The 26,083-nt window shown below is 49.7% G+C and overlaps 1 protein-coding gene across 6 annotated transcripts in view; it reads left to right on the top strand.

Annotated features, from left to right (window-relative positions):
• The window catches only part of AK8 (adenylate kinase 8), a 131,812-nt gene that overhangs the window by 101,551 nt on the left and 4,178 nt on the right, over positions 1–26,083 (top strand). The window contains exon 12 of one of the 6 annotated variants that reach the window (XM_082400806.1): positions 1,499–2,893. The exons of the other annotated variants lie outside the window; for them this stretch is intronic. Within the exon in view, the coding sequence (XP_082256932.1) occupies positions 1,499–1,529 (31 nt within the window). The 3' untranslated portion in view covers positions 1,530–2,893. Of the gene's footprint in view, positions 1–1,498; positions 2,894–26,083 lie in introns of those variants that run through there. 6 annotated transcript variants of the gene reach the window in all.

Here is a 26,083-nt window from a genome sequence, read left to right as displayed (position 1 = left end):
AAAACATGACAGGCTTATGAACGTAAAGGCCAATCGTGAAGGAAAGTGGTTCTCGTGAGAGCCGTGTTGCCTCTCCAGGAAACCTCAGTGCCTCTGCCAGATGCAGAGCGTGGGCGCCGACTCGCCATTGGGGTGGGACCCAGGCTTCCAGCCTTCAGGAAGACAAGGCCCTGGACACTCTGCTCTTCGTTCAGGCTGCCTGTCTTGGTGCCGGTGGCAGAAACATGCCAGGCTCATCCGTCCTTTGTGAGAGCAGTTGTGCACCTCGGAAGAGCGTGGACGTAGAGCTCCTCCTGGAAGCAGGCCCACTTGGCTCCCCTGGGGACGGACCTCTGGCTGGCATTGCCATGACGTCTTCTAGATGCTGTAGGTTTAGCGTTAAAGACATGAGCTTTGGAATCAAAGACCCGAGGGGTTTTTTTTGTTTTTTTTTAATTGAAGTATAGTTGATTTACAAAGTTGTGTTAATTTCTGCTGTACAGCATAGTGACTCAGTTACACACACACACACACATATATATATATATATATATATATATATATATATATTCTTTTTTATATTCCTTTCCATTATGGTTTATCCCAGGATATTGGATATAGTTCCCTGTGTTATACAGTACGACCTTGTTGTTTATCCATTCTACATGTACTAGTCTGCATCTATTAACCCCAAACTCTCAGTCCATCCCTCCCCTGTGCCCCCGTCCTTGGCAACCACAAGTCTGTTCTCTATGTCTGTGACTCTATTTCATAAATAGGTCCATTTGGGCCATATTTTAGATTCCACATACGTTATATCATATGGTATTTGTCTTTCTCTTTATGACTTACTTCACTTAGTATGATAATCTCTAGTTCTATCCATGTTGCTGCAAATGGCATGATTTCATTCTTTCTTATGGCTGAGTAGTATTCCATTGTATATGTATACCACATCTTCTTTATCCATTCATCTGTCGATGGACATTTAGACTGTTTTCATGTCTTGGCTATTGTGAATAGTGCTGCTATAAACATTGGGTTGCATGTATCTTTTCAAATTAGAGTTTTGTCCAGATATATGCCCAGGAGTAGGATTGCTGGATCATACGGTAATTCTATTTTTAGTTTTCTGAGGAACCTCCATACTGTTTCCCATAGTGGCTGCACCAATTTACATTCCCACCAACAGTGTAGGAGGGTTCCCTTTTCTCCACACCCTCTCCAGAATTTGTTATTTGTAGACTTTTTAATGATGGCCATTCTGACCGGTGTGAGGTGGTACCTCATTGTAGTTTTGATTTGCATTTCTCTAATAATTAGTGACGTTGAGCATCTTTTCATGTGTCTATTGGCCATCTGTATGTCTTCTTTGGAGAAATGTCTATTTAGGTCCTCTGACCATTTTTCAATTGGGTTGTTTGTTTTTTTGTCATTGAGTTGTATGAGCTGTTTGTATATTTTGGAAATTAAGCCCTGTCGTTCTCATAGTTTGCAAATATTTTCTCCCATTTCGTAGGCTGAAAGACTTGAGTTTGAATTGGTGTTAGTCGACAGACGTTTAGTGAGCACGTACTGTATGCTGGGATGGTGAACAGATCAGACGGACCAGCTTACCCTCTAGGTGGGAGCGGAATTTTCAAAGTGGAATTAATAGCCTGTATGGTGTAAAGTCACTGTTAGGTTCAACAAGGTGGTTTCTACTAAATGTGAATAATAAACCGTAGCAGTTAGCACTTCTGTGCCAGCTTGGTGAACTGTGGTTCCTTCCATGTTTCAAAAAGAGGATTGGATTAACCAACAGGCCCCCAGGCAGGTAGGTGCTGCTCATCAGAGGAAGGTACGGCCTTTCTTTCTGTCTCATCTGTCTTTTTCATTTGCTGTGAGATGCCGGCCCTCCTGTCCCAGCGATGAGCGGGTTGGGGGCGGCCTGGTTGGTGGAACGAGGGTGGGAGAGTGTCCTCCGGAGATTTGCCTTTTGCTCTCAAATCCTTCACGTGCCAGTGAGCCATGGAAACTTCTCTGCCGCTGCTGGTGGTGGGCACCAAGTCCCCCAACCGCTTCTGGATTGAAACATCAGTCACTTCGGCTGCCCCCGGACAGATGCGTTCAGTTGTCATCTGCCGGGCGCCCATGACGACCGCTGCAGCGTAATAGAGACAAATGTAGCGCCAAACTGGAATTTGGTGGATTCGAAATTATGTCTTTAATTCACAGTTGGTATAGAGTGCTCATAAAATCTTGATCCTGATAGAGAGGCTAATAAACATTTGAGAACATAAATATTTGGGGAGGAAATGGCTTTGTGAAACATTTAGTTGTGGAGTACTTAGAAGAACAGAGAAAATCAGCCGGCAGAACTCTCTAGACAGCAATCTGGTGAGTTGTATACGTAGGGTTGGTAACGATCTTGAGTGCGCCGTTTTATGGGTGTGCAGACATTAATTTGACGAGCACAGCCACGAGGGCGGCACTGCCTCACGCCAAGCCTCGAGCTGTATGCCCTTCAGCTACCTGAATCGAGGGGCAGAGGTACAGCTGGCTGGGGGTACCAGCCGGTACACAGCGCTGCATTAGCCAGAAGGCCAGCCAGGCGTGCAGCTGTGCAGGGGAAGACCTGCCTTGAAGCCCTGAACTGCTGTGGTCCCTGAGGCTGGGTAGAGCAGCCGTGTGGCAGTCAGGTCCACACTGCCCAGGTTCAAATCCTGCTTTGCCATTTACTGACCATGGACCTCTGGCAGGTCACTCCCCTCCTCTATAAAGTGGGCGTGATCTAATGGCACCTGCCCCCAGGGGCTGGTGAGAAATCAATTAGGTGATGCATGTCCATTGCATAGGAAAGCACATTTTCAGCTCCCAAGAGTGAGATAATTGGGAATTCCCTGGCGGTCGGTCCAGTGGTTAGGGCTCCAAGCTCTCACTGCCAAGGGCCCAGGATGGATCTCTTGTCGGGGAACTAAGATCCCACAAGCCGTGAGGCGCGGCAGGAAAAAAAAAAAAAAAAAAAAGAGTGAGATAATCCAGTGAACTCTGACTTGACTGGAAAGATGCCAGCAGGGGTGCCAGCGATGCTGGCGAGAGGGTGGTTCAAGATTGATTTGTGTTTTGGAGCGTGGCCCCCGGGGTGCTGAGCCCCACCCACCCCTGCCCTCCCCTTGCCAGGGCACCCTTGCCCTGTGGGGCGAGACGTGGGTCTGTGGTTGGTGGGCAGGTGGGTCAGAAGGAATCTGTTACCAAGAACAGTGAAAGTTTAAAAATACGCGAATGATTTACTTAATGTTCTTACAGGTTTCAGGCCCCGCCCCCCCACGCCCCACCCTGCTTCCCCTCCGCGCCCAGCATCCCTGTGCCTGAGCGAGCGTCGTCCTTACTCTGGAAGCTGTAGAAGGCAAGAGGGTTTGAACCGAAGCTTTTTCTCTGTAGAACCTGGGGCTCCTTTTGGGAGGGGAATTCTCTCTACCTATAAAGAGTGAGCTGCTGCTTTGGGATTTCCTATGAGAGGAAAACAAAGGGAAACAGAATTGAAATGGACAAGAGTCTGGACAAAAAGAACTCCTGTTGTGTCTGTAAAGGTGATGATAAGAGAAAAAAACCGAAGCAGGCTGAGGGATAAATCTCTTCCCTTGGAAATCTTTGAGAATTAGCGATGGTCACTGGTCCGAGGCAATTCTGCTTGTGGAACTGGAGGGCTTCTGGGGTTCTCTTTGATTCTGGGGTGCTGTACTGCACCGCTACTGGGGCTGCGCTTCTGGAGCTCGTGGGCATGGATCTCAGCAAATAGGAAGGTCATTTATTCATTCTGCAAACTTGGATTAGCCCTATGATGAGTGTTACGTGCACACAATGCAGGCTCTGGGGATGCAAAATGGGTGAGACGCGGTCCCCTCCCCCTGGAAGTCTGCCTTTCAGAAGGGGATTCGAGGGTGCTCGACCCATAGCAGTCTCTCCTGGGGGGGGTTTCCTGGGGTGTAGGGTAGGGCACTCGACCCTGGGAAGATACCCTCAACAGGAAAACAATTGAGGGGGTGCCAAGGACGCGTGACCTTCCAGGTCCCCGACACACGGATAATACGAAACCCTGTTAAGTATTTCAGACGAGCAAGTTATAATCCAAATATCCCAGCCCGACAGTGAGTGCTCCCTGCTGTCGGCTGGAAGAAGGGAAGATGCTGATAAAAATATCAGCAAAGCATGGCTAATCGGGTCAGCGGTAATGTTTTGGCCGCAAGGCCTTTTTCTGTAAGTGGTTGGGGAAAAGTGGAATCAGAAGGGAAAAAGTCAGCTGGCTTTGCGAGGCAGGCACGGCCGGGCAGGAAGAGTCAGGGCAGCTGCCTTTGGCTGAGGTGTCCCTTCGTGGAACGGCTGGCCGCAGGACGAGCCAGCAGCCACAGAGAGCGCGGTGGCGGGAGTGATGGGAGCCCAAAACACCACCTGGCCGGATGGAGACGAGCTATTAAAAGGCAGAGGGGTCCTGACACTCCCCACGTCCACTCAGGTAGGCCTGGGAGCTTGGCATTGTTCCCTCACTTGTGTGCTTAGCCGTCTTCTAGGAAAACGTCATCATCCAGAGTCATCGGTGACGCAATGACAGTGTTACAGGCTGGGGTCACCTTGGGCTCCCCCCGCCCCCCGCCCAACAGTAAGCTGCTTTGCTCCATCATCACCCCGTTGGTATCTGCAGTCCTGCTCAAAGATAATGAAACGCAAATAGCCATTTCTGTCCTGACCCAAGATGCACCTGTGTGCCTGCCTGTGGCCGAGGCACTTCCGAAACATCAGAGAGCAATCTGCTGGGCGTCTCCCGTCCCCTGACCTCGCACGTCCGCGTCTCCCGTCCCCTGACCTCGCACGTCCGCGTCTCCTGGGAGCCATTGCGCAGTGATTCTGGGCATCGGCATCCTTGTCTCTTCCTTCCCCGGACTTTGTGCTGCGCTGAGTGGATTCTCAGGGTCGGCCTGCAGCTGGTCCTTGAGGGAGAGGCCCCGTGGAGTGACAGCGAAGGGCCGGTCCCTTCTGAGCTGCACTAACTGAGGCCAGTTATTTCTCCTCCAGGCCCCTTTTCTGCATCGAAGAATGGAGGTGATAGTAGTACTTAATTCAGAGCTGGCAGGACACCTTTGTGCTTGCCACCTGCCGACCCACTGTCACCGTAGTGCCACCCCAGGAGGCTGCAGGGATGGGCCGTGAGAGCATTTATCTCCTGTGGTCGCCAGGGCCCCACCACGCGAAGGTGCCTGTTCCATCCCCGCAGGCGGGGGGAGGGGGGCCACCTCAGGGGGATGACCTCCAGTCCTCCGCAAGGAAACTAGTATGTCCTGGAACCACAGCGGGCCCTTCCCTACCAAGGACAGGGAAGGACTCTCACCTGGGGGAGAGTCCAGAACGGCTTCAGCCCCCGCCCCCCATGAGCTCCCAGCCATCGTCTAAGCAACATGAGACTCTGCAGACGCATCTCATGCATCACTTCTAACCAGACCACTGCCCCAAGCCCTTCCCCATAGATATTCCAGGGCCCCGCCCTTGGGGCCAGGCAGAGGGCCAGGCTCTCCCCCTCCGGTGGGCGTCCTGGCAGTGGAGGGGCAAGATGAAGAGGCCCAGGGATGTGAGTGCTCGTTGAAGGGGGACTTGGGCGGTGACTTTGCCTCTCCGAACGTTTGACTCCTCGTCACTGAAAGACGCCAGGAGTAAGATTGGCTCCTCTCTCGTGGGCATGCCGTGTGACTCCCTGGGGCAGAGCGCTCGACGCAGAGCCCAGTCCTACTAATAAGGAAAGCACTCACGCATCGATCTGTCCATTCCGTGTGTGTTTATTATGGGCTGCTCTTTGCCAGGCCCTGTCCCAGACCCTGGGGCTACAGCAGTGAACAGAACATTCCCACGGGCAGAGACACACACCACACAAACAAGCACAGGGGAAACATGTGCCAGGACGGAGTGCCCCGTGGGGAGGTAAACTGCCGAGTGTGGCGGAGAAGGGCGAAGTGGCAGCTTCCAAGGGGAAGGCGCCTCTGAGAAGGGATTGTTTAAGCCAAGACTTGAATGAAAAGGAGCCAGCGGTGGGGAGAGGGAAGGAAGAGCCATCCAAGCAGGTTACGGGGCAGTTCATCTCGGGGCGGGGGTAGGGGGTAGCGGGGAGGCTGTGAAACCTAAACATGAGCCTGAGACCCAGCCCTTCATAAGCCAGGGTGAGGCCAGGGGAGGCCCCTGGGAGCTGTTCAGACACCCGGAGTGCGGGGGGCCTGGGGGTATTGTCTGTATACTTCAAACATTTTATTACACAGGGAATCCATTTGTTTGTAGAACAGCTAGAAAATGTAGCTAAGTAAGAATATTTCCAGTACCCAGAGACAATCATTGTTAACTTTTTGATATAGTATGCATATTCTGACATTTTCACGGATACTCTGCAAAAACAGGGTTTTAACTACGCACATTGTATCCCATCCTTTTCTTGCACTTAATGTGTCGTGAATCCCCGTTCACAAACGCTCTCCCGGCCCCTGTGTTAGTGGCCGCACAGCTCTCCTTTGAGGGTAGCTATGCCCCGACACAGACACAGGATTATTGCAGGGAGATGCCCTTGGGGTAGATTACTCCAGACCCGGTAGGCTTCTGGGCTCGAATAATAGATGTAATTCCTAGGCAACTATCGAAACCCAGAAGTTTTAAGTTGCAGACCTGTGTCCGCAGCCAAGGACGTGGAAAAGCTTTAGCTGGAGACTCAGGTTTCACCTCATAGGTAGGTTCACTTAAGAAGTTTAACCCAGGAATGTAACCAGATAAACAGTTTAACCCTGGGTTTCTCCTCGGTAGGCGATCAGGGGCGTCTTCTCCTGGCACCGCCACTGCCAAACCTCGGGGCTGTGCTTTGAGCGAGGCCTCCCAGGGCAGGCGTCCTTCATCCCCCAAATCGAAGTTTCCTCCGGTTTTGATCAATGAAGTTCAGGGTTCAGCTTCTACCCAACTTCCATTAGTCACTGTCTCTGGATGCACCCTGAAGTTGGGTGCAGATTCAGGAGGGGACGGGGCCCAAGGGAGCCCCTCTCGGAGGCTGCCCACAGGGGTAGGTCTGAGTTGTGCCCGGATTCTCCAGGTGGAGTCTATTTGGCTTTGTAGAATCCGAACCTATGTCTTTCTAGCCCACAAGTAGGAGCTTCCTATCATATTTTAGACATTTGAGAAAAAAGAGAAAGTGCCTTTCCTGGAATGGAAGCTCAGAGGGGATCTCCCAGAGTTGGAACGTTCTGGAAAGTCCTTTGAATTGTGCCGGGAATGCTGTGGAGGTGTGTCTCCCATAGGGTCTCTGCGGCCTCTGCTCTGGGAAAATGCGTGGACGAAGTGAAGCTGGTGGAGGCCCGACAGGGGAGAGGCTAGTTCAGGGGGACACGGGGGGTGGGTGAGGCCTGGCCCACCCCCAGAGGCTTGCGCACGGCGGAAACTCAGTAAAGGTGAGCTGAGTGTGAATCCAGCCTGCAGAGGAAGGCAGGGGAAGGAGGTGGCGGAGGAAATAAGAGGAGACACGTGCAGGCGCCGAGTCCTGTCCTCCCTGCGCGGTGGCCTTTGTAGCCGTGTGTCCCTATGGCTTGTGTCTGTGGCCACCCTCCCCCCGATTCTTCCAACTGCCCTCAGCTCCAGCCCACCCTTCAAAGGACGAGATTCTATTTTTTTTTTTAAATAAATGTATTTATTTATTTATTTTTGGCTGTATTGGGTCTTCGTTGCTGTGCGTGGGCTTTCACTAGTTGCGGCAGGCGGGGGCTACTCTTCGTTGCGGTGCAAAGGCTTCTCTTCATTGCGGTGCAAAGGCTTCTCATGGCTTCTCTTATTGCAGAGCACAGGCTCTAGGCTCACGGGCTTCAGTAGTTGTGGTTCGCAGGCTCAGTAGTTGTGGCGCACGGGCTTAGTTGCTCAGCGGCATGTAGGATCTTCCCGGACCAGGGCTCGAACCCGCGTCCCCTGCATTGGCAGGCGGATTCTTAACCACTGCGCCACCAGGGAAGTCCCAGGACGAGATTCTTGAGGACAACATAGTTGAGTCAACCAACGTTTATTGAGCACCTACTGTGTGCTGCGCACAGTTCTAGGAGCTGACAGTAGGGCAGAGAACAGCCCAGACACATCTGTGCCTACAGACAGTAAACACAAACAGATGCATCCGTGATGTCTCCCAGGGAGGGGGGCTTCAAGGGGAACAAAGCAGGAGGTGTGAGAGGTCGGGACCCTGCTCACCACTGGGGCCCAGGGGGGAGACGTCTCGGCGGAGTTCTGGATCAATAAAAGGGGTGGCCGCGTGGCCACTGGGAGTCCGAGGGCCAGGGGCCACCTGTGCGGAGGGTGTGCTCCTGACAACAAGGAGGCCGTGTGGCCGGGGAGTCAGGAGCAGGGGTGGTGGAGGGGCTGAGGGTCTGCGAGCAGCCGACACCCAGGAGGTGAGCTGAGCACGTGCACACATTCAGTTGGTCCCTCCTGAAACAAATCATCCACAGGAAACTGAGAGCCTAGACACAGAGCTGGTACAGCTATGGGCTCTTGAATCAGACGGACCTGGTCGGAGCCTGGCTCTGCCCTTGACTGGCTTCATGGCCTTGGGCGAGTTCCCGTCCGTGGAGCCTCCGTTTTCTCATCTGTAAAATGGGGCTGGTTTCAGAACGACTTCAACCTCAAAAGCACGACGCTGAGTGACAGGAGCCAGTCACAGAAGGTCATGTCCTACGTGAGATCACTTATACTAAGTGTCCAGAACAGGTAAACCCATAGAGACAGAAAGCAGAATACAGGTCTCCTTTGAATTCAGGTAGTGAAAATGCTCTGGAGGGTGATGCAGTGTGTTTCCTCACCTGTGAAATGGGGAGGTGGTGTCCGCACATCCTCAGTGTGACGCCAGGCACGGGGCATCTGAGGAGCCAGAGCTGTCTACGAGGTGCTCTGCACAAGACCATCCAGAGGGGCACTGTGGCCCAATGGTTACAGCTCAGCCTGGGGTGTCCAACTAACCTGAACTCAAAAAGTCTGCTGTTGGGACTTCCCTGGTGGCGCAGTGGTTAAGAATCCGCCTGCCATTGCAGGGGACACGGGTTCGAGCCCTGGTCCGGGAAGATCCCACATGCCGTGGAGCAGCTAAGCCCGTGCGCCACAACTACTGAGCCTGCTCTCTAGAGCCCGCGAGCCACAACTACTGAGCCCATGTGCCACAACTACTGAAGCCCCTGCGCCTAGAGCCCATGCTCCGCAGCAAGAGAAGCCACTGCAGTGAGAAGCCCACACATGACAACGAAGAGTAGCCCCTGCTCGCTGCAACTAGAGAAAGCCCACGCGCAGCAACGAAGACCCAATGCAGCCAAAAATAAATAAATAAAATAAATAAATTTATTAAAAAAAAAAAGTCTGCTGTTACTGAGGATGTGACCTTGGGAGTTTCACTCACTGCTTGGAGCCCCAGTTCCCACACCCATCAAATGGGGCATAATAGTCGTACCTCCCTGGTACAGGGAGAGATTCCATGACATAACATTATACAGTAAGTCCCCTACATACGAACCTTTAAGTTGCGAACTTTCAAAGATGCGAATGTCAGGCGTGAGTGAAATTGCAGCTTGCCCTCTGCCTCCTATTGCTGACGATCCTTCAGCTCTACGGTCTCCCACCTCCTCTCCCTCCTCCGGTCAGTAACTCTCTTTGCCTGTTCACTCGATGCCACCCCGGTATCCCAGCTGTTGTACTGTACTACTGTACTTTTCAAGGTACTGTACTGTAAGGTTAAAAATGTCTTATTTTTTGTGTTTGCTTTTTATGTATTATTTATGTGACAAGTATTATAAACCTATTACAGTACAGTACTATCTAGCCGATTGTGTTAGTTGGGTACCTAGGCTAACTTTGTTGGACTTACAAACAGATTGGACTTAACGAACGCGCTCTCGGAACGGAACTCGTTCATGTGTAGGGGACTTGCTGTATCTGTAGCATGCTTAGCCCGTAACAAACACTGTCAATATTAGCTGATTAACAACAGCCATTCATTGGAAAATTATTCACTTAAGACATTAGGGTGTGCTTCACCCGCCTTGCCTGAACCATATTTGCCAAATACCTTGTGCATCTCATCTCTCTGTTGGTTGCCAACTGGTCTTTTCATACTACATATTTTAATCCTTTAATAGCAGGACCAAACCCAAGTGCCAAGAACAGGAAATCTTTGTTCGTATGTGTACGAGCACACCTTGGAAGCTTTGTGAGGACAGGACCGTGTCTGGCTCATTCACCGCTAGGTCCGTGGTACCTGGGACAGTGGGTGACTAGCACACAGGAGGGACTGGGTCAATATTTGTTTAATGAATGAACATAAGTTGATTCTCCTAAAGCAGAGGCATTGGTTTGCACTGAGCTATTTTCTCACCTGGCTCCTCTTACCCCTGGGCACGTGGGAGACTAGGTGAGCAGGGTGGTCTACACACAGATTCATCTCACTTTCTGTGGTTCTCGGTGGCCACCATCTGTGGTGTCCTGTCTCCGGTCTGCCCGCTCTCGTGAAATGAAGTGCTGACTCCATGATGATGTCAGGGTGTCAGGCTGGTGCCTGGACCCATTAAACTATAACTCTGTGCATTGTGTGCACAAGAAAACCTGGTCCACTCATGTGCGTTCGCACCATCATGCTAGTCCTTAGCTTAAAATCGATAATTTCCCTTTTTTAAAATTAGCTTTTTCTTGTTATTGTATAATTAGCGTTTTTCCTCATTGTAGAAATAATACATTCTCATTGTAAAAAAAAAAAAAAGCAGATATGTATAAAGTAAAAAGTCCCCTTTTTGCCCCACTCCCTCCCCCCAAAATAAACATTATGGCTAGCTTGGTGTACATCCTTCTAGATTTACTTCTCTTGTTAAACAGGCTCATATAATATATGTTATCATATAACTTTTTGTTTTAAATTTAAGAGTGTGTCTAGGCCTCTTCACCAATGTCAACACAAGTATTTGCTTGGAAGAAATTCCTGAACCGAGATGGTTGGTTGCCCCGTGCCTCAGCTTCCCCGTTTGTGCACTGAGAATACTACTGTTTACCTCGCAAGATGATACGAGGTCATGTTTGTAAAATATGTAGGACAGTTGGTTGCCCATGGTAAGCACTTGATGAATGATACTTTGGTTTCCTTTTAAACCAGAATGCATTAAAACCACCTGGACTACCCATTGCTCTTTAAGTGTAGGTTGCAAGGAGGTAATTTAGGCCGAGTTAACTTACTTTCTGTTAGCCTGCCATTGGCCCTTCTTCCATCCTTGAAGTGGCAACCGTTTGGGTGCTCTTCTTACCCGTGGTCCCTCGGTTCCTGCAGCCTTGCCACCTGGATCTAGTCAAAGAGACACTCCGTGCTTGTAAGAGGAGGGTCTGCTGACTCCTTGGGCCTTCTGGTAGACCAGCAGTCACTTCATTGGACAGCAGAGCATTCATGTGCAACTGGGGGGGGTGGAGGCCAACCCTGACCATGATGTGCATTGTGGAGGAGAGAAGTGGTGAGATTGGCCTCCCTACTTGCATAAGTTAGAATCTCTAATATCACACGATAATAATATTGGCTGAAATAACGTGGGCTGTTATGACTTGCCGGACCCAACCCTAAGCATGTGGCTGAGTCTCTTCATCCCCATCCCCATCCGCATCCCCATCCCCATCCCCATCCCCATCATGGAGCCAGAGAGCCTGAGGCTTGCCCAGGATCACAAAGCTCTTGAGTGTGGATGTGGAGAAAGCGTGTGAGCATTGATCTGAGAGTGCAGCTTCTGGCCGCTGGCCAGTCCCTCCTCCCAGCTCTGGGTGCCAAAAGTGGAAGCCAAAGAAGTTCTTTCTCAGACATCCACCGGGGGATTGAAGCTATGAACCCCAGGGTTTTTAAATCATTCATTTTAGGGGTGTGTGTGTCATGTGCGCACGTGTGTTTAGCTCCCGTGAAATCCAGACTTAGAAGCCAGGGGAGAGAGCAGAGCCATTTCAGAGGCCGGCCAGTTGGCCAGGCTACTGAGAGCAGCAGACCCTTGAGGCAGGGCCCTGATGGTCTGGGATGCACTGGGGGACGCTCGCCCAGGCCTCGAAGAGTGAGCTGGGATGGTTGGCAGGAAGGTGGCGTCTCTCGGAACCAGGCACCCCGCTGGGCCGCGTTCCCCCTGCCCTTCAGGCCCAGAACCGTGGACTCGAGTTCTCTCTTCCAGAGCATCAGGATAGTTTTGCTCTTCTCCGCGATTTCCTTCCAAGCACACGGCAGTGTGCTGATGGCAGAGCTTCACGATGGGTCCAAGTCTTCCCCTCACTGGGAATAATGAAACCCTGAGCAGCTACCTCGTGCCGACGGACAAAGTCGGGCCTGGAGGAAACCCTTAGCTCAGGATGCGTCCCTGGTGAACTGCCCTGGGGGACACTGGGCCCTCTGGGTGACCCGAGGGACCCCTGAACTCTAGCCGTGGGCGTGCTGGGAACAATACAGCGGCTGTGGACTTCCCCTCCCCCCTCCCCCACAGAAAAGGGCGTCAGGGCCCTGGTGTGGCCACTGTCCTGAAGCCAGCATCGGAATCGTCAGTAAAACAAAAGGCGATCCTACGCTGAGCCCTTTTAATCACCTAATGGCGGGAGACACCCGATGCCCCGGCTCGGGTTTCCGGCCTCGGCCGCAGCCCGGCCGCTGTAACTACAGCCAAGTTTGGCCCGGCTTCTCCATATTACAGCCGCGACACGGACGCACACAATTGAAGTATTTGAGAACAATGAAATATGCATGCCTATCAGTGACAGCCCCATAAAGTGCGGCAATTAGCCGCGTAATCCGAGAGAGGGAGCCGGCCCTCGCAGCCCGTGGCTCCCCATTAGTTAAATGCATTTTGTACGTCCTCATCCCATCAAATCAACTAACACTTCCTTTAATTGGTTCATGAATTATACAGCCGCCCCGCATTATAATTTAATCGCCTGTAAACATTCCTAGGGCCCCACTGTAAAGCGGGTCGCGCTCATTAATTCGTTAATTTCAGCAGATGGAAGGGGAGCTCGGATGCGTGGTGGCAGAACAGAGCGCCTTGGGCAATGGAAGAAGGAAAAAAAGGTGGGGGGCCGTTTAGGTTTTTTAAGGGCTGTCAGAAACTCAATCTGTGGAGCTGTCAGCAGCCCGGACCCATCCCCACCCCCTCCACTCCACCGGCTGCGGGAAGTGACTGGTGGATTCATCCGGAGGCTTGTCAACCGTCTTTAAACATCAAGCCAGCGGGTAAACCGAGCCCAATGTAAATTAATTCTTGTCTTACGGCCCCCCCCCCTTTCTCTGTCCCCATGAATATTTCATGGCGGGCAGCATAAATATTAATTCTAATAGCTCTGCACAGTGGTTATTATTTCTGTTTTATGACAAATATTCATAAAATATTCAGGACCCTTTTTTAGAACATTTACACACTTGATTGTGAATTTCCCCGGTTTCCTGGGGACACTGTAAACATATTGGGGTTCTCTTGATGGACTTTTCCGCCTTAATTAATACCACTGGTTATTAATATTTAATCAGATTTAGGTTTTTCGAGAAGTAAGACCTATTAGGTTGGAGGGCCGAAGGGCATTTTCCCCCTTCAGTCTGTGAAATGGGAGTCTGTTTCTCTTTGACACCTGGGTGATCTGACAAAGGATGACCTCCCTGCCTTTTTATCTTGAAAACAATATCTTTTCTGCATGTGTCTGTTCTCCTCTTACTTCTTAACCCAAGCTCTGGCAGCAGCCCAACTTGCTGTAATGAAATTCTGCGGAAGATGCCACTGCAATATTTATGCAAGGTTTTAACATAATTTTGGAGTAATTAAAGTGTGGGTTTAACAAACACAGTGGTGGAATCCTTAGGCAAGACAGCTGCGACTGGGGATGAAGGATCTTTTGGAATCCACATTATTTATCTTTAACCCCGAGAGGCAGCTGTGCACAGCGTCCCCAGGGAGACAAGCTGAGGAGGGAGTCCCAGCGGCTGGGGAGCCGTCCGCCAGGTGACGGAGGACACAGATGAGGTGGGGACTTTGGCCCGAAGGAGTCTGAGGTGGGGTTCAGTGAACCTTGAGGTTGGGGTGCATGGGCAGTGTGGACCTCACCCCACTCGCTCCCCTCCTAAATTGCTTCAGGGTCGGTCCCTTTCCCATTTTCTGATTCTCACGAGAGACTTCAGGGTGTTCTAACAGCTGCAGGGAACAAGTGGTGTTATTTTACACGTAGGAAGGTAGTGGAAGGGCGACCTAGAGTCAGCTGGACCTGGAGCCCAGCCTGGGGGCACCACTTAACCTCTTGGGAGCCTGAGTTTTTTCACCCTTGAGATGGGCAGGATCACAGGACCTTACTTGGATTAAATGGGACAACACACATGTGTAATATGCTTATCAGTGCAGGTGCCTGGCACGTAGTAAGTATAGAAAGGTTTGCAATGACGGTGATGATGGTGATGGTGGAGATTAATGAGCGGCAAAGCGTTAAAATTGAAGCCAAGAAGTAAAATGCCTTTCGCTAGAGAGATTCATGGAGGAAAACTCCAGCTGTGGAAAGGGTTAAAGCAAAAGCTTCTCTGCAGCACCTTATTAAAAAAATAGAGAGTGGAAAAGTCAAGAGTGGAGACTCTGATGGTGGCCGGGACATGCTTATGTAACTCTTCACCAGGGCAGGTCTTCGTGTGCCATTTGTCACTGAGGGAGACTGGCTCTGGGAAAGGAAACCTCGAAATTAATTCACCTCCCCCTCCCTCGGCTTCCCTTTTCCGGGCACCGGCAACAAGGTGAGTGCGCTTGTTTCCCAGGCGGTCCAAGGGTCCAGATCTTGCTCACCCTGCTCTCTGGTCCTTGATGCAAATTCCTGCTCCTAGAGCAGTGCCTGGGACGTGCGCCCGGTAGCTGGGCGGCTGAGAGGAAGGCACATGCCGGAGGCCCCCTTGGCAGAGCATCTGCCCATCTCTTGCCCCACAGCCCTTCCAGCTGATCTGCTTAAAGTAGAGGAGGGTGGCTCTGACTCCAGCTGACTCTGCAGCTCCGCCCAGAGAGCTAAAGCTGAGCCACACATTTGGGATTTGAGGTTTGGGGTTTGCGCTGAGCAGTGGACGCCAAGACCTCCCTCCCTCTCCCCTTCCTCCCTCCCTCCCTCCCCCCCTCCCTCCTTCTTTCCTTCCTTCATCTTTCAGCAGATTCATGATGGTGTGCTGTGCTCAGCTGCACGGACACTGGAGCCGGCTGCCTGCGTTTGCATCCGGCTCCACCACTGTGTTAGGCGAAGTTCTCCAGAGAAATAGAACCAATGGATGTGTATTATATAGAGAGAGAAAGATTCGTAGTAGTAAGGAATTGGCTCATGTGATTATGGAGACTGACAAGCTGCAAGATCTGTGGGGTGAGTCCGAAAGCAGGAGCCTGAGGAAGAGCCAAAAGGCAGGAAGGCTGAAGTGGGGTCCGGTGAGCCTTGAGGATGGGGTACATGAGCTTGTCGGTCCCACCTCCACCCCACTAGATCTGAAGGTAGGAGAAAGCCAATGTCCCGATTCAAAAGCAAGCAGACAGGAGGAATTCTCTCTCACTCGGGAGAGGGTCAGCCTTTTTGTTCTGTTTAGACCTTCAACTGATTGGATGAGGCCCACCCACATTAGGGAGGGCAATCTGCTTCATTCATTCCACTAATTAATTTTTTTAAATTTATTTTATTGAAGTATAGTAGTTGATTTACAATATTGTATTAATTTCTTCTGTATATTCTGCTAATTTAAATGTTAATCTCATCCAAAAACACTCTCACAGATATACCCAGAATAATATTTGTCCAAATATCTGGGTACCCTATGGCCCATTCAAGTTGACATACAAAATTAACCATCATGGCCACTTTCTAGCTGGGGCACTTTGGCAGGTTGAACCTCTCTGTCCCTCAGTTTTCTCACATGCTATAATGGACATAATAATAATCCCCTTGTAAGGTCACGATGAGGAGTTATGACCTAAGGTAAGTCAAGTCTTAGAAGACTGCCTGCCATGTAGGCCCCATAGATATTCTGTCTTATTATCACACACTAAGCAATTTGTATGGATTATCATATTTAATCCTTAAAATAACTTTGCAAGGTACTTTTTGTTTTTTTTAATCCTCGCATATGGAGACTTGGAGGGTAACATGGCTGGTCCCACAGTGGGCCGGAAGGTGGCGCTGGAATTTGAACCCAGGTCTTTCTGACCACAGAACCCATGTCCAAGCCAGTCCCCTCTTCTCCACTGCCACACGAATGCACTGGTCCCTGCCTCACAGATGATAGCCTGGTGGAGGATAGGCATGCAAACAGGAAGTTGTGTTCACATAAATGGGACCGAATGCTTTAAGGCTCCTGGTGCCTTTCAGGGCACATGTCACAGGCTGGGTTCTCCTGGAAGCAGAGGCTGAGACAGTCATGGGGTGGAAAAGGCTTCGTGAGCAGGTAAGAGCTGAGCCAGGAAAAGGGATGAAGCAGGATGGGGCAGGGGGAGCCGTGGGATCAGGGGGCAGGCTGACCCAGACTCCGCCAGCCCAGCGGGGACCTCCTGAGGGAGGGCTGTGAGGGGCAGAAGTGGCCAGGCCCTGGTACCCCTCTGTGCTCATTCACTGGCCAAGGGCCACCCCAGAAGAATGTGAGCTTGCTCAAAAGCTTGGGTTAAAAGGTCCACCAGTCGGTGAATGAATACACAAAATCTGGTCTAGCCATACCCTGGGACACCATTTGGCCATAAAAGGGAATGAAGTTCTGATACATGCTACAATGGGGATGAACCTTCAAAACATTAGGCTGAATGAAGGATGCCCGCCACGTAGGGCCACATGGATATTCTATGTCGTTATTACGCATTAAGCGCTTTGTATGCATTATTATGTTTAACTTTTAAAATGACCTTGTGAGGTCCTCTTTTTTTTTTTTTATTTTCCTAAATGGAGACTTGGCGGGCCATGCATTGTATGATTCCATTTGTATGAAGTGTCCAGACGAGGCAAATCCACAGAGACAGAAAGCAGACTAGCAGTTGCCAGGGGCTGGGAGCTGGGGGGTGGGGAGAGCCTTCTCCTGGGAACAGAGTTTCCTTTGGGGGTGATGAGAATCTCCCAAACTTATATCGCGTTGACGGTTGCACAGGCTGTAAATACGCTAAAAAGAATTGCATTGTATACTTTTAGGGAGGTGAATTATATCTCAGTAACTATGTTAAAAAAAAAAAAAAAAAAGAACATAGGGTTCAAGTCCCTGGAAGATAATTACAGCTGGAGGCTGTCAGCTGACCCTGCCCCTTACAGCTGAGACACAAATTCTTTCTTGAAGGGGGGGATCCGATGGAGCATCCATCGGATGTTGGCCAGACCACGGGGCACTGGCAAAATGTTCACCAGCCCAGTCGTCCTTTTGGGACTGAACTGGTGTCCACACCAGCATGCTTCCCGGTTGACCAGCGTTGATCAGTGTTCCCACTGTCGGGGGGACCCCAAGGCAGCCAGGTGCTGGTGGCTGCAGGTGCTCTGAGCGCAAGACAGAAGGCGCGGTGTGGCTTCTGGCCAGCGCACAGGGAAGACACGTTTCCACGAACACACAGGAACTTCTCACACAGAAGAAGACCAGCTGGGTGGTGAGCCAGGCCCCCTCAAACACAGACACGGAGCTGAAGGACGACCAAGGGAAAGGCAGTGATGAGTGTAGGTGCCCAGTGGCCCCTGAGAGCCATTTTGGCCCCGCCCGGGTGATTGCCCTGCACTGATGGCTGACTTGCTGATCTTGTGTGGGCACGAGAGATGCGGGGAGAGGGCGGTGTTGCGAGAGTTTGGACACCGGGCCTGCCGGGACCCGAGGAAAGCCAGAATTTTTAGAGTCCTCCTGTGTCCACACACGTCCAGTCTGAGAGCCACTGGTATAGCTGGCGCCCCGAGTTGGCAGAGACTGGCTAGTCCTGGAGTGTAGGTCTGGCTTGCTTTCCACTTGTCCACTGTCATTTTTTTGCCTTAAACTCATCTGCCTTTCTCTTCGGGAAAAGTTTGCAGAACTTTCTGACTTCCAATGATGTGCATTTCATGATCGTGTAGGAAGTGTCTGGGTGGCCGCGTGCAGAGGAATTTCTCTCTTTCTTCCCAGTGGTGATGGAGGCAGAAATTTTTCGAGGACTCTCAGATGGAGACCGATTATGCAGGAATTTGAACCTGGGGTCATTCTCCTTACACCGGACTGCTGCACTTTGCACAGCGTGTGCTGAAGAGCGTGTGCTGAACCGCCAGGCGTGCTCGTTAATTTCCCAGTTAATGGCAGTCATGGAGACTGTCCTTCCTGCCCCTGGAGAGATTTTAGACGTGGGCAGTGTAGATTTGCCACTATCAATTATGCACAGTTTTAAACAAGAAATGGCCAGCGGGAGCCTTGTTTCCTTAAGGAGTGGGGAGCGGGCGGGGAGGGGACCCTGCAGCGGCTACCCGAGGGCAGGAGGCATGCTGCGCGCAGGGGGTTTAAAATGAGGTTGAGACGTTTGGCCTTTTGTTTTCAAATTGTACTCTTGTCAGAGTAAAAAAGATACATAGTAAAAAATTTAAAACTCTGGCCAGGGCCTTTTCCGGTCTCCAGGGGGGACTTGCATCCAAACTCTGTCCAGCATGGCATTCTGTGATGGGAATCAGCCTGCACCTGTGACTGGGTGGACCCGGGGGCCGATCCCAGAGAGCTGACGGGGCCCGTCCCTGTGAGATGGAATAGCGCCTTCCGCGGCATCACAGCTGGTTCCCTCACGTGCTAACCCACTCATTCGCTGCACGTTTATTCAGCCCTCACCACATCCCCGCACGAAGGTCGCAGCACAGACAAGGTAGCCCAGCGCTTGTCCTCAGACAGCTCCTCCCGCAGTGTCCCCAGAGGTGTGGATTCTTCTGCAGCTGGCCCAGTTCTTATTTTTTGTTTTTTGTGATAGTCTGTGCATAATTCACTTGTTCCCTCTAACCACTCTCTCCCAAGTCCTGCCATGCTCAGCTCCGTTCATCTTTCATTCCCATTAGAGTCCGCTAACAGCTTGCCCATCCCTCACTGCCGTCCCCAAATGCAGTCACCTCTAGACACGATGCGGCCTCTCCCTGCCCTTGGACTAGGCGGAGGCCTCGTCCTGACGCGTCAATGGTTACTCCCGCTTTGTGCTATCCAATGGCCCCACTTGTTGTAGTCATATGAGGACTATTTTGCAATAGCTTTGATGTTGCCTCACCTCTCTGATGTGTCAGGGGCACACATTTTAAAGGTGAGCAGACCATTCTACTGTATAGTGTCACTTTGCCTTTTTTCTTGGTGGCTCTCCTTTCTCTCTGATTCCCTGCTTCAGTGGCGGTCATTGCAAAGTTCCCCTTGAGAGAAAACCCCTTGATTATATCGAAGCTTGAGAGCCACTGCTGCCTACGCTCTAGCCCCGAAAAAGGGCTGCACATGGCAGAGGCTGAGTCTTGGTTTAAAGTGTGGATAGTGCCACTGCCTTCCTTCCGGGCTTTGAAGGAACTGGGGGAGGAGGAGCCGTTTGAGCCTTTTTCAGGAAACTGTTTTCCTGGACCAGACTTTCCCAATTTGAATATCAAATTTGGAAACACAAGGTACTAAGGGATCTATTTGTGCGTCCTCCTTTATGTCATTAGTTGTGCGTGTAATTCACATTTGTACGTAGTCTGGATGCAAATCCTTTATCAGATATAGATTTCATAGATATTTTCTCCCAGCCTATGGCATCTCTTTCATTTTCTTAAGGTCTTCTGAAGAGCAGAAGTTTTTAATTATTAGATTTCTAATGAAATCTAATTTATCAATTTAAAAATCTATGTGTCATGATTTTGGTGTCATATGTAGGAACTCTTTAACCCAAAGTCACAGAGATTTTCTTCCAGAAGTTTAATTGTTTCAGGTTTATATTTAGGTCCATGATCCATTTTGATTTAAATTTTGTGTATGGTGTGAGGTATGGGTCAAGATTATTATTATTATTATTATTGATTATTATTATCATTATTAGACATATGGATGTCTAATTATTCCAGCCCCGTGGGTGAAAAAACCATCTTTCTCCATTGAATTGTGTTGGTACCTTTGTTGAAAAGTAACTGGTCATATTTGTATGAGTCAATTTCCAGACTCTTTAATCCATTGTGTTTAGCCTTTCACTAACACTCATACTGTCTTGACTACTGTGGCTTTGTAGTAAGCCTCAAAATCAATTTGTTCTGCTTTTTCAACGTGTTTTAGTGATTCTAATTCTTTTCCAGAAAAACGCTCCATATAAATTTGAGAATTAACTTGTGTGGAATCTTCAAAACACCTTCTTGTAATTTTGGTTAGAATTGCATTGAATCTGCAGATCTAGTAGGATTGACATTTTAACACTATTGAGTCTCTGAGTCCATGAACATGGTATAGCTCCCCATATGTATTTAAGTCTTTGATTTCTTTCACCAGTGTTTTGTAATTTTCATCAGACCGATCTTATACATATTTTGCTAGCTTTAAACCTAAGTATTTCATTTTTACATTATAGTGAATGGTACTTTAAAATTTCCATTTCCAGTTGTTTTTTGCTAGTGTCTTGAAAAGTTGGTTTATATTTTGTTTATTGATTTTGTAGTCTGTGAATTCACTAAACCTACTTATTAGTTATAGTGGCTTTTTTGATGATTCTTTGGGGCTTTGAATTAGATGATCATGTCATCTGCAAATAACACAATTTTATTTCTTCCCTTTCCATTTGTATGCTTGCTATTTCCTTTTCTTGATATATTGCACTATCCAGGACTTCCAGTAAGATGTTGAATAGGAGTTGTGAAAATGGACGTCCTTGCTGTGTTCCCAATCTTAAGGGGGAAGCATTCAGTCTTGATGTTAGCTGTAATTTTTTGGTAAATACCTTTTATTAGACTGAGGGGGAAGTTACCTTCTATTTCTAGTTTGCTTGGAGTATTTATCAGGAATTGATATAAAATTATGTTAAATGCTTTCCTACATCTATTGAGATGATTATATAGTTTTCTTCTTTAGTCTAATAATATGGTTATATTGATTGATTTTCAAATATCGAACCAGATTTTCATTACTAGGCTAAACCCCATTTATTGTAATGTATTATTCTTTTTATGTGTTGCTGGGTTCAATTTGCTAATATTTTATTGAGTATTTTTGCATCTGTATTCATGAGGAATATTGGTCTATAGTTTTCTTGTAGTGTCTTTGTCTGGTTTTTGGTATCAGGAAAAGGCAACCTAATAAATTAAGTTCTATTCTTTCCTTTTCTATTTTCTGAGTATGTATAGCATTGGCCTTATAATTAGTAGAGAATTAGTACTATTATATGGTTCATATTTTTTGGTCCATCCATTTATTTGTATACATATGTATATTAAGAACCTAATTAAATTGTAAATTTATTCAAGGCTAGAAATCCACCCCTCCTCCTACCTTCATCATAATGTCTATTAACCACACCGTTGTGCTTATTTTTTAATTGTGGTAAAATATGCATAACATAAAATTTACTATTTTAACCTTTTTTTTTTTTTATTTTGGCCATGCCACATGGCATGTGAACTCTTAGCTCCCCCACCAGGGATCGAACCCATGCCTCCCTGCAGTGGAAACCTGGAGTCTTAACCACTGAACCATCAGGGAAGTCCCCTATTTTAACTATCTTTAAGTGTACAGTTCAGTGGTACTAAGTACATTCTCCTTGTGCAACCATCACCACCATCCATCCCCAGCACTTTTCCATCTTCCCAAACTGAAACTCCATCTCCACTAAACAACAACTCCAAATTTCCCCTTCACCCCAGCCCCTGGCTCCCACCATTCTTTTTTTTTTTTTTTGACCGAGCTGCTTGGCTTTGCGGGATCTTAGTTTCCTCACCAGGGATCGTACCCGGGTCCCCTGCAGTGAAAGCGCTGAGTCCTAACCACTGGACCACCAGGAAATTCCCCCACTATTCTACTTTCTGTCTTTATGAATTTGACTAATCTAGGTACCTCATATAAGTGCCATCATACAATATTTGTCCTTCTGTGTCTGATTATTTCACTTAGTGTAATGTCTTCAGGGTTCATCCATGTTGTAGCAGGTGTCAGGATTTCATTCCTTTTTAAGGCTGGAAGATATTCCATTGTGAGTATATGTCACGTTTTGTTTATCCAGTCATCCACTGATGGACATTTGGGTTATTTCTGCCTTTTGGCTGTTGTGAGTAATGCTGCCGTGAACTTGGGTGTGCACATATCTGTTCCAATCTCCGCTTTCCCTTATTTGCGTGTGTGTCAGAGGTGAAACAGCTGGATCGCTTGTTGCACCATTTGACATTCCCACCAGCAGTGCACGAGTGTTCCACTTTCTCCACATCCTCACCAGCCAACACTTGTTATTTGCTGTTTCTTAAAATATTTATTTATTTATTTGGCTGCGCCGGGTCTTAGTTTGCAGCACGCGGGATCCTTCGTTGCCGCGTGTGGGATCTAGTTCCCTGACCAGGGATGGAACCCAGGCCCCCTGCCTCGGGAGCACGGAGTCTTAACCACTGGACCACCTGGGAAGTCCCTTTGCTGTTCTTTTGATAATAACCATCCTGATGTGTGTGAAGTGGTATCTCACTGTACTTACATCATGGTGCTTTGTATGGAGTTTTGCACAGAGTAGAGACTTATTGGTTGAGATCAAGAGGCTAATAAGGGCAGACCCCTGCCTCTGGGCAAAACTGGACATGATATTTACTTAAAGCCAGTTATTGTATGTCATATCTCTCAATTTATCAAATCTATCCATGGGTCCAGAGAAAATTCTATCCCTCTGTCCCCAGTGAGTTTAGCTCTGGAGCAGGGGGTGAGCTTCAAGGCCTTTGAGGAGGAAGGCTTCCTTGGCTCCCCAGACAGAGCCCCAGGCAGTATGATCAGAGGGGTCATAACAGGGGTGGGTCAGGAGATCCCAGCTGTCATTCACTGTCTGTCATCAGTGCCCTGGGTGACAGAGTGTGAGCGCTCTCCTCTCTGGGACTCAGTTTCCCCGTCTTGTACACTGAGCGATTCAATCAGAGCAGTGGTTCTCAAAGTTGGCTGCATACAACAATCACTTGGGGAGCTTTTAAAAATCTCCACTCCGGGGCTTCCCTGGTGGCGCAGTGGTTGAGGGTCTGCCTGCTAGTGCAGGAGACACGGGTTCGAGCCCTGGTCTGGGAGGATCCCACATGCCGCGGAGCAACTGGGCCCGTGAGCCACAACTACTGAGCCTGCGCGTCTGGAGCCTGTTCTCCGCAACAAGAGAGGCCGCGGTAGTGAGGGGCCCGCGCATCGCGATGAAGAGTGGCCTCTGCTTGCCGCAACTGGGGAAGGCCCTCGTGCAGAAACGAAGACCCAACACAGCCAAAAATAAATAAATAAATAAATAAAAGTTAGCTTAAACTTAAAAAAAAAAAAAAAAAAAAACCTCCACTCCCTGGCCTCACCTTGAGCCAATTATAGCAGAATCTGTAGGGGTGGGGCCCAGGCCTCAGTATTCTCAAAGCTCCCCTTCTGGTTCCAAGGTTTGGCCAAGGTGAGACCTGGGATTACAGCCATGCTTCCCATACCTGCCCGAGCATGAGACTCACCTGAGCTGCTGACTTACAAACACAGGTCTCCCAGCCCCACCCCTGGAGGTTTTGGCTTGGTAGCTCTGGGAGGGGTGCCTGGAATGTTTTGTTTTGTTCTGTTTTTTAATAATTATTTTTTGAAGAATAGATGATTTACAATACTGTGTTAGTTTCAGGTCGGAATCTGTATTTTAGACAAGCCCTCCAGATGATCCTCAACGTCAGACAAATCTGGGAAACACAGGATCAGAGTGGCACTTCTCCAACCTCGATGTGCATACAAATCACTCTAGGTCTTGTTAAAACGCAGACTCTGATTCGGTGGGTGGGAGGTGGGGCTTAAGTCCCTAGCTGGCGCTGGCGAGGCTGGTCCAGGGACCCCACTTTGAGTAGCGAGGGATCAGAGGTACCTTCCAGCTCCCTCCTGAGGCAGCCACCAGCCTGAAATTCTGCGAACCCCAAGGCAGGTGTAGCTCCCTCCCCTGGTGAACCCAAGCACTATACCAGGGGTGTGTCTCTGCCCGGTGCGCCCTGCTTTGAGTATTCTCTGCTTTCACGTTCTGTCTTTCCTGGCTGCTACTGTAAATGAGTAGCATAGTACCCCAAACCGGCAGGTGGGGCACGCACAGGGCAGCAGAGCTGAGTGGGCTCCCCACTCTCCCCGCTACCTGGCTGTGGCACCAGGTCGCCCTGAGCCTGGCTAATCAGAAGCTTCCAGCATGGAAGCACACAGCTCCTCCCCAGCGAGGCTTTTCCCAGCGACGTGTTTCAAGTACCAATTTGGTGTCCTTGGGCTTCTGATCTCGCCAGCCTTTCACAAGCCATTCCCTTGAATGACGACAAGCGATCTTGATATGCTGGGTTAAAAATCTTTCAATTGGGGCTCCTTTGTTTATGAAGCAGCATCCATTATCACGGATTTCCAAACTGGCTCCCTTTCTACCGGCGTCGGCATCCATCCGGAGCGGCACCGTCAGCCGCCAGCTGCGGTGACAGCCACGTTTTGGTGTTGCTGTTGGGCCTCTCAAGTTCTGGGGGTGCGAGGCGGGGCAGGCATGTTTGGAGTGTAAGAGATGAAAGCACATTGAAACATCTGTGCTCCCCGTGTTCAGACGCTCCTGATCTCGCATGTTTTATTTGGTGGCTGTTATTTTGAGGCACGTGGGGAATGGAGATCATTGTCGAGAATGTGTGCGGGGGAAGAGGTGGATTTTCATGGCTCCCGCCCACACCCCAGGCTGTGCTCACTTCGTGGAGGGGAGGCTGCAGCTTTCATCAGCTACCAGCAAAGGGTTTCTTGGCAAGTGGGCAGAAGTGAACCTCAGCAAACAGTGTGGGCAAAAAGAGAGAACGAGAAGAAAGTCAGTGGGAGACGCTGGTCTTTTTTTAAATTTTTGGCTGCGTTGGGTCTTCGTTGCTGCATGCAGGCTTTCTCTAGTTGCGATGCGTGGGGGCTACTCTTCGCTGTGGTGCGTGGGCTTCTCATTGCGGTGGCCTCTCTTGTTGCGGAGCACGGGCTCTAGGCACGCGGGCTTCAGTAGTTGTGGCACGTGGGCTCAGTAGTTGTGGCTCACGGGCTCTAGAGCGCAGGCTCAGTAGTTGTGGCACATGGGCTTAGTTGCTCCACGGCATGTGGGATCTTCCCGGCCCAGGGCTTGAACCCATGTCCCCTGCATTGGCAGGTGGATTCTTAACCACTGTGCCACCAGGGAAGCCCGGAAGATGCTGGTCTTGAAGAAGAGCATTTGGCTCACACTTGACTCTTTTTTTTTTTTTTTTTTAATTTACACGTTTTCCAGAAGCAAGTGGCACTGGAGAGACTAGATGTAGTAGATGGCCTTTGGATAACAATTGCAGGAAACCCAGCTCAAACTGGTTTATGCAAAAGAGATTTATGTATTCATGTCGGGGAAACATTGAGGGGCGTTTGGCTTCAGGTACAGCTTGATCCAGGGCCCCAAACAGTGTCTCTCACCATCTCTCTGCTCTCTCGGGGTGGGCTTTATTCTCAGGTAGGCTGTCTCTGGGTGCAGGCCCCAGGCAACCCCAGGCTCCCGTGCCAACAGCTTAGCAGCCCCAGAAAAAGTGAAGCTCCTTTCTCTCTGACAAGCCTTGGGGCAGCCTCTCACTGGCCTGGCTTGGATCAGTCTGCACCCTGACCCAACTCCTGTGGCCAGGAGGAGCTGGCACTCAAATTGGCCACACCTGGGCCTCCCTCACGCCCAGCCCCACAGCCCGGGGATGAGATAACTCCAAACAAGTCACAGGGATAAGTGGGCATTGGGGTGACTCCCCAGAGGGGCTCAGGAAAATCGCCGGGAAGCAGTGAGTGTAAGGACAGAGTGCGGCATCTGGGGCGGCCCAGCTCTGCCACCTCCTCACAGTCGGCTGTGGCTGCATCCTTCATTGCCCTGTGAAACTCAGACCAGTGACTCCTAACCCTTTTTAAGAACCAGGACCCTTTTGAGAATCTGTTGTGAAACATGGATCTATC

This window comes from Balaenoptera borealis (assembly GCF_965194805.1).
Source record: "Balaenoptera borealis genome assembly, chromosome: 8".
NCBI lineage: Eukaryota > Metazoa > Chordata > Mammalia > Artiodactyla > Balaenopteridae > Balaenoptera > Balaenoptera borealis.
This window is presented reverse-complemented; position numbering and strand designations above follow the sequence as displayed.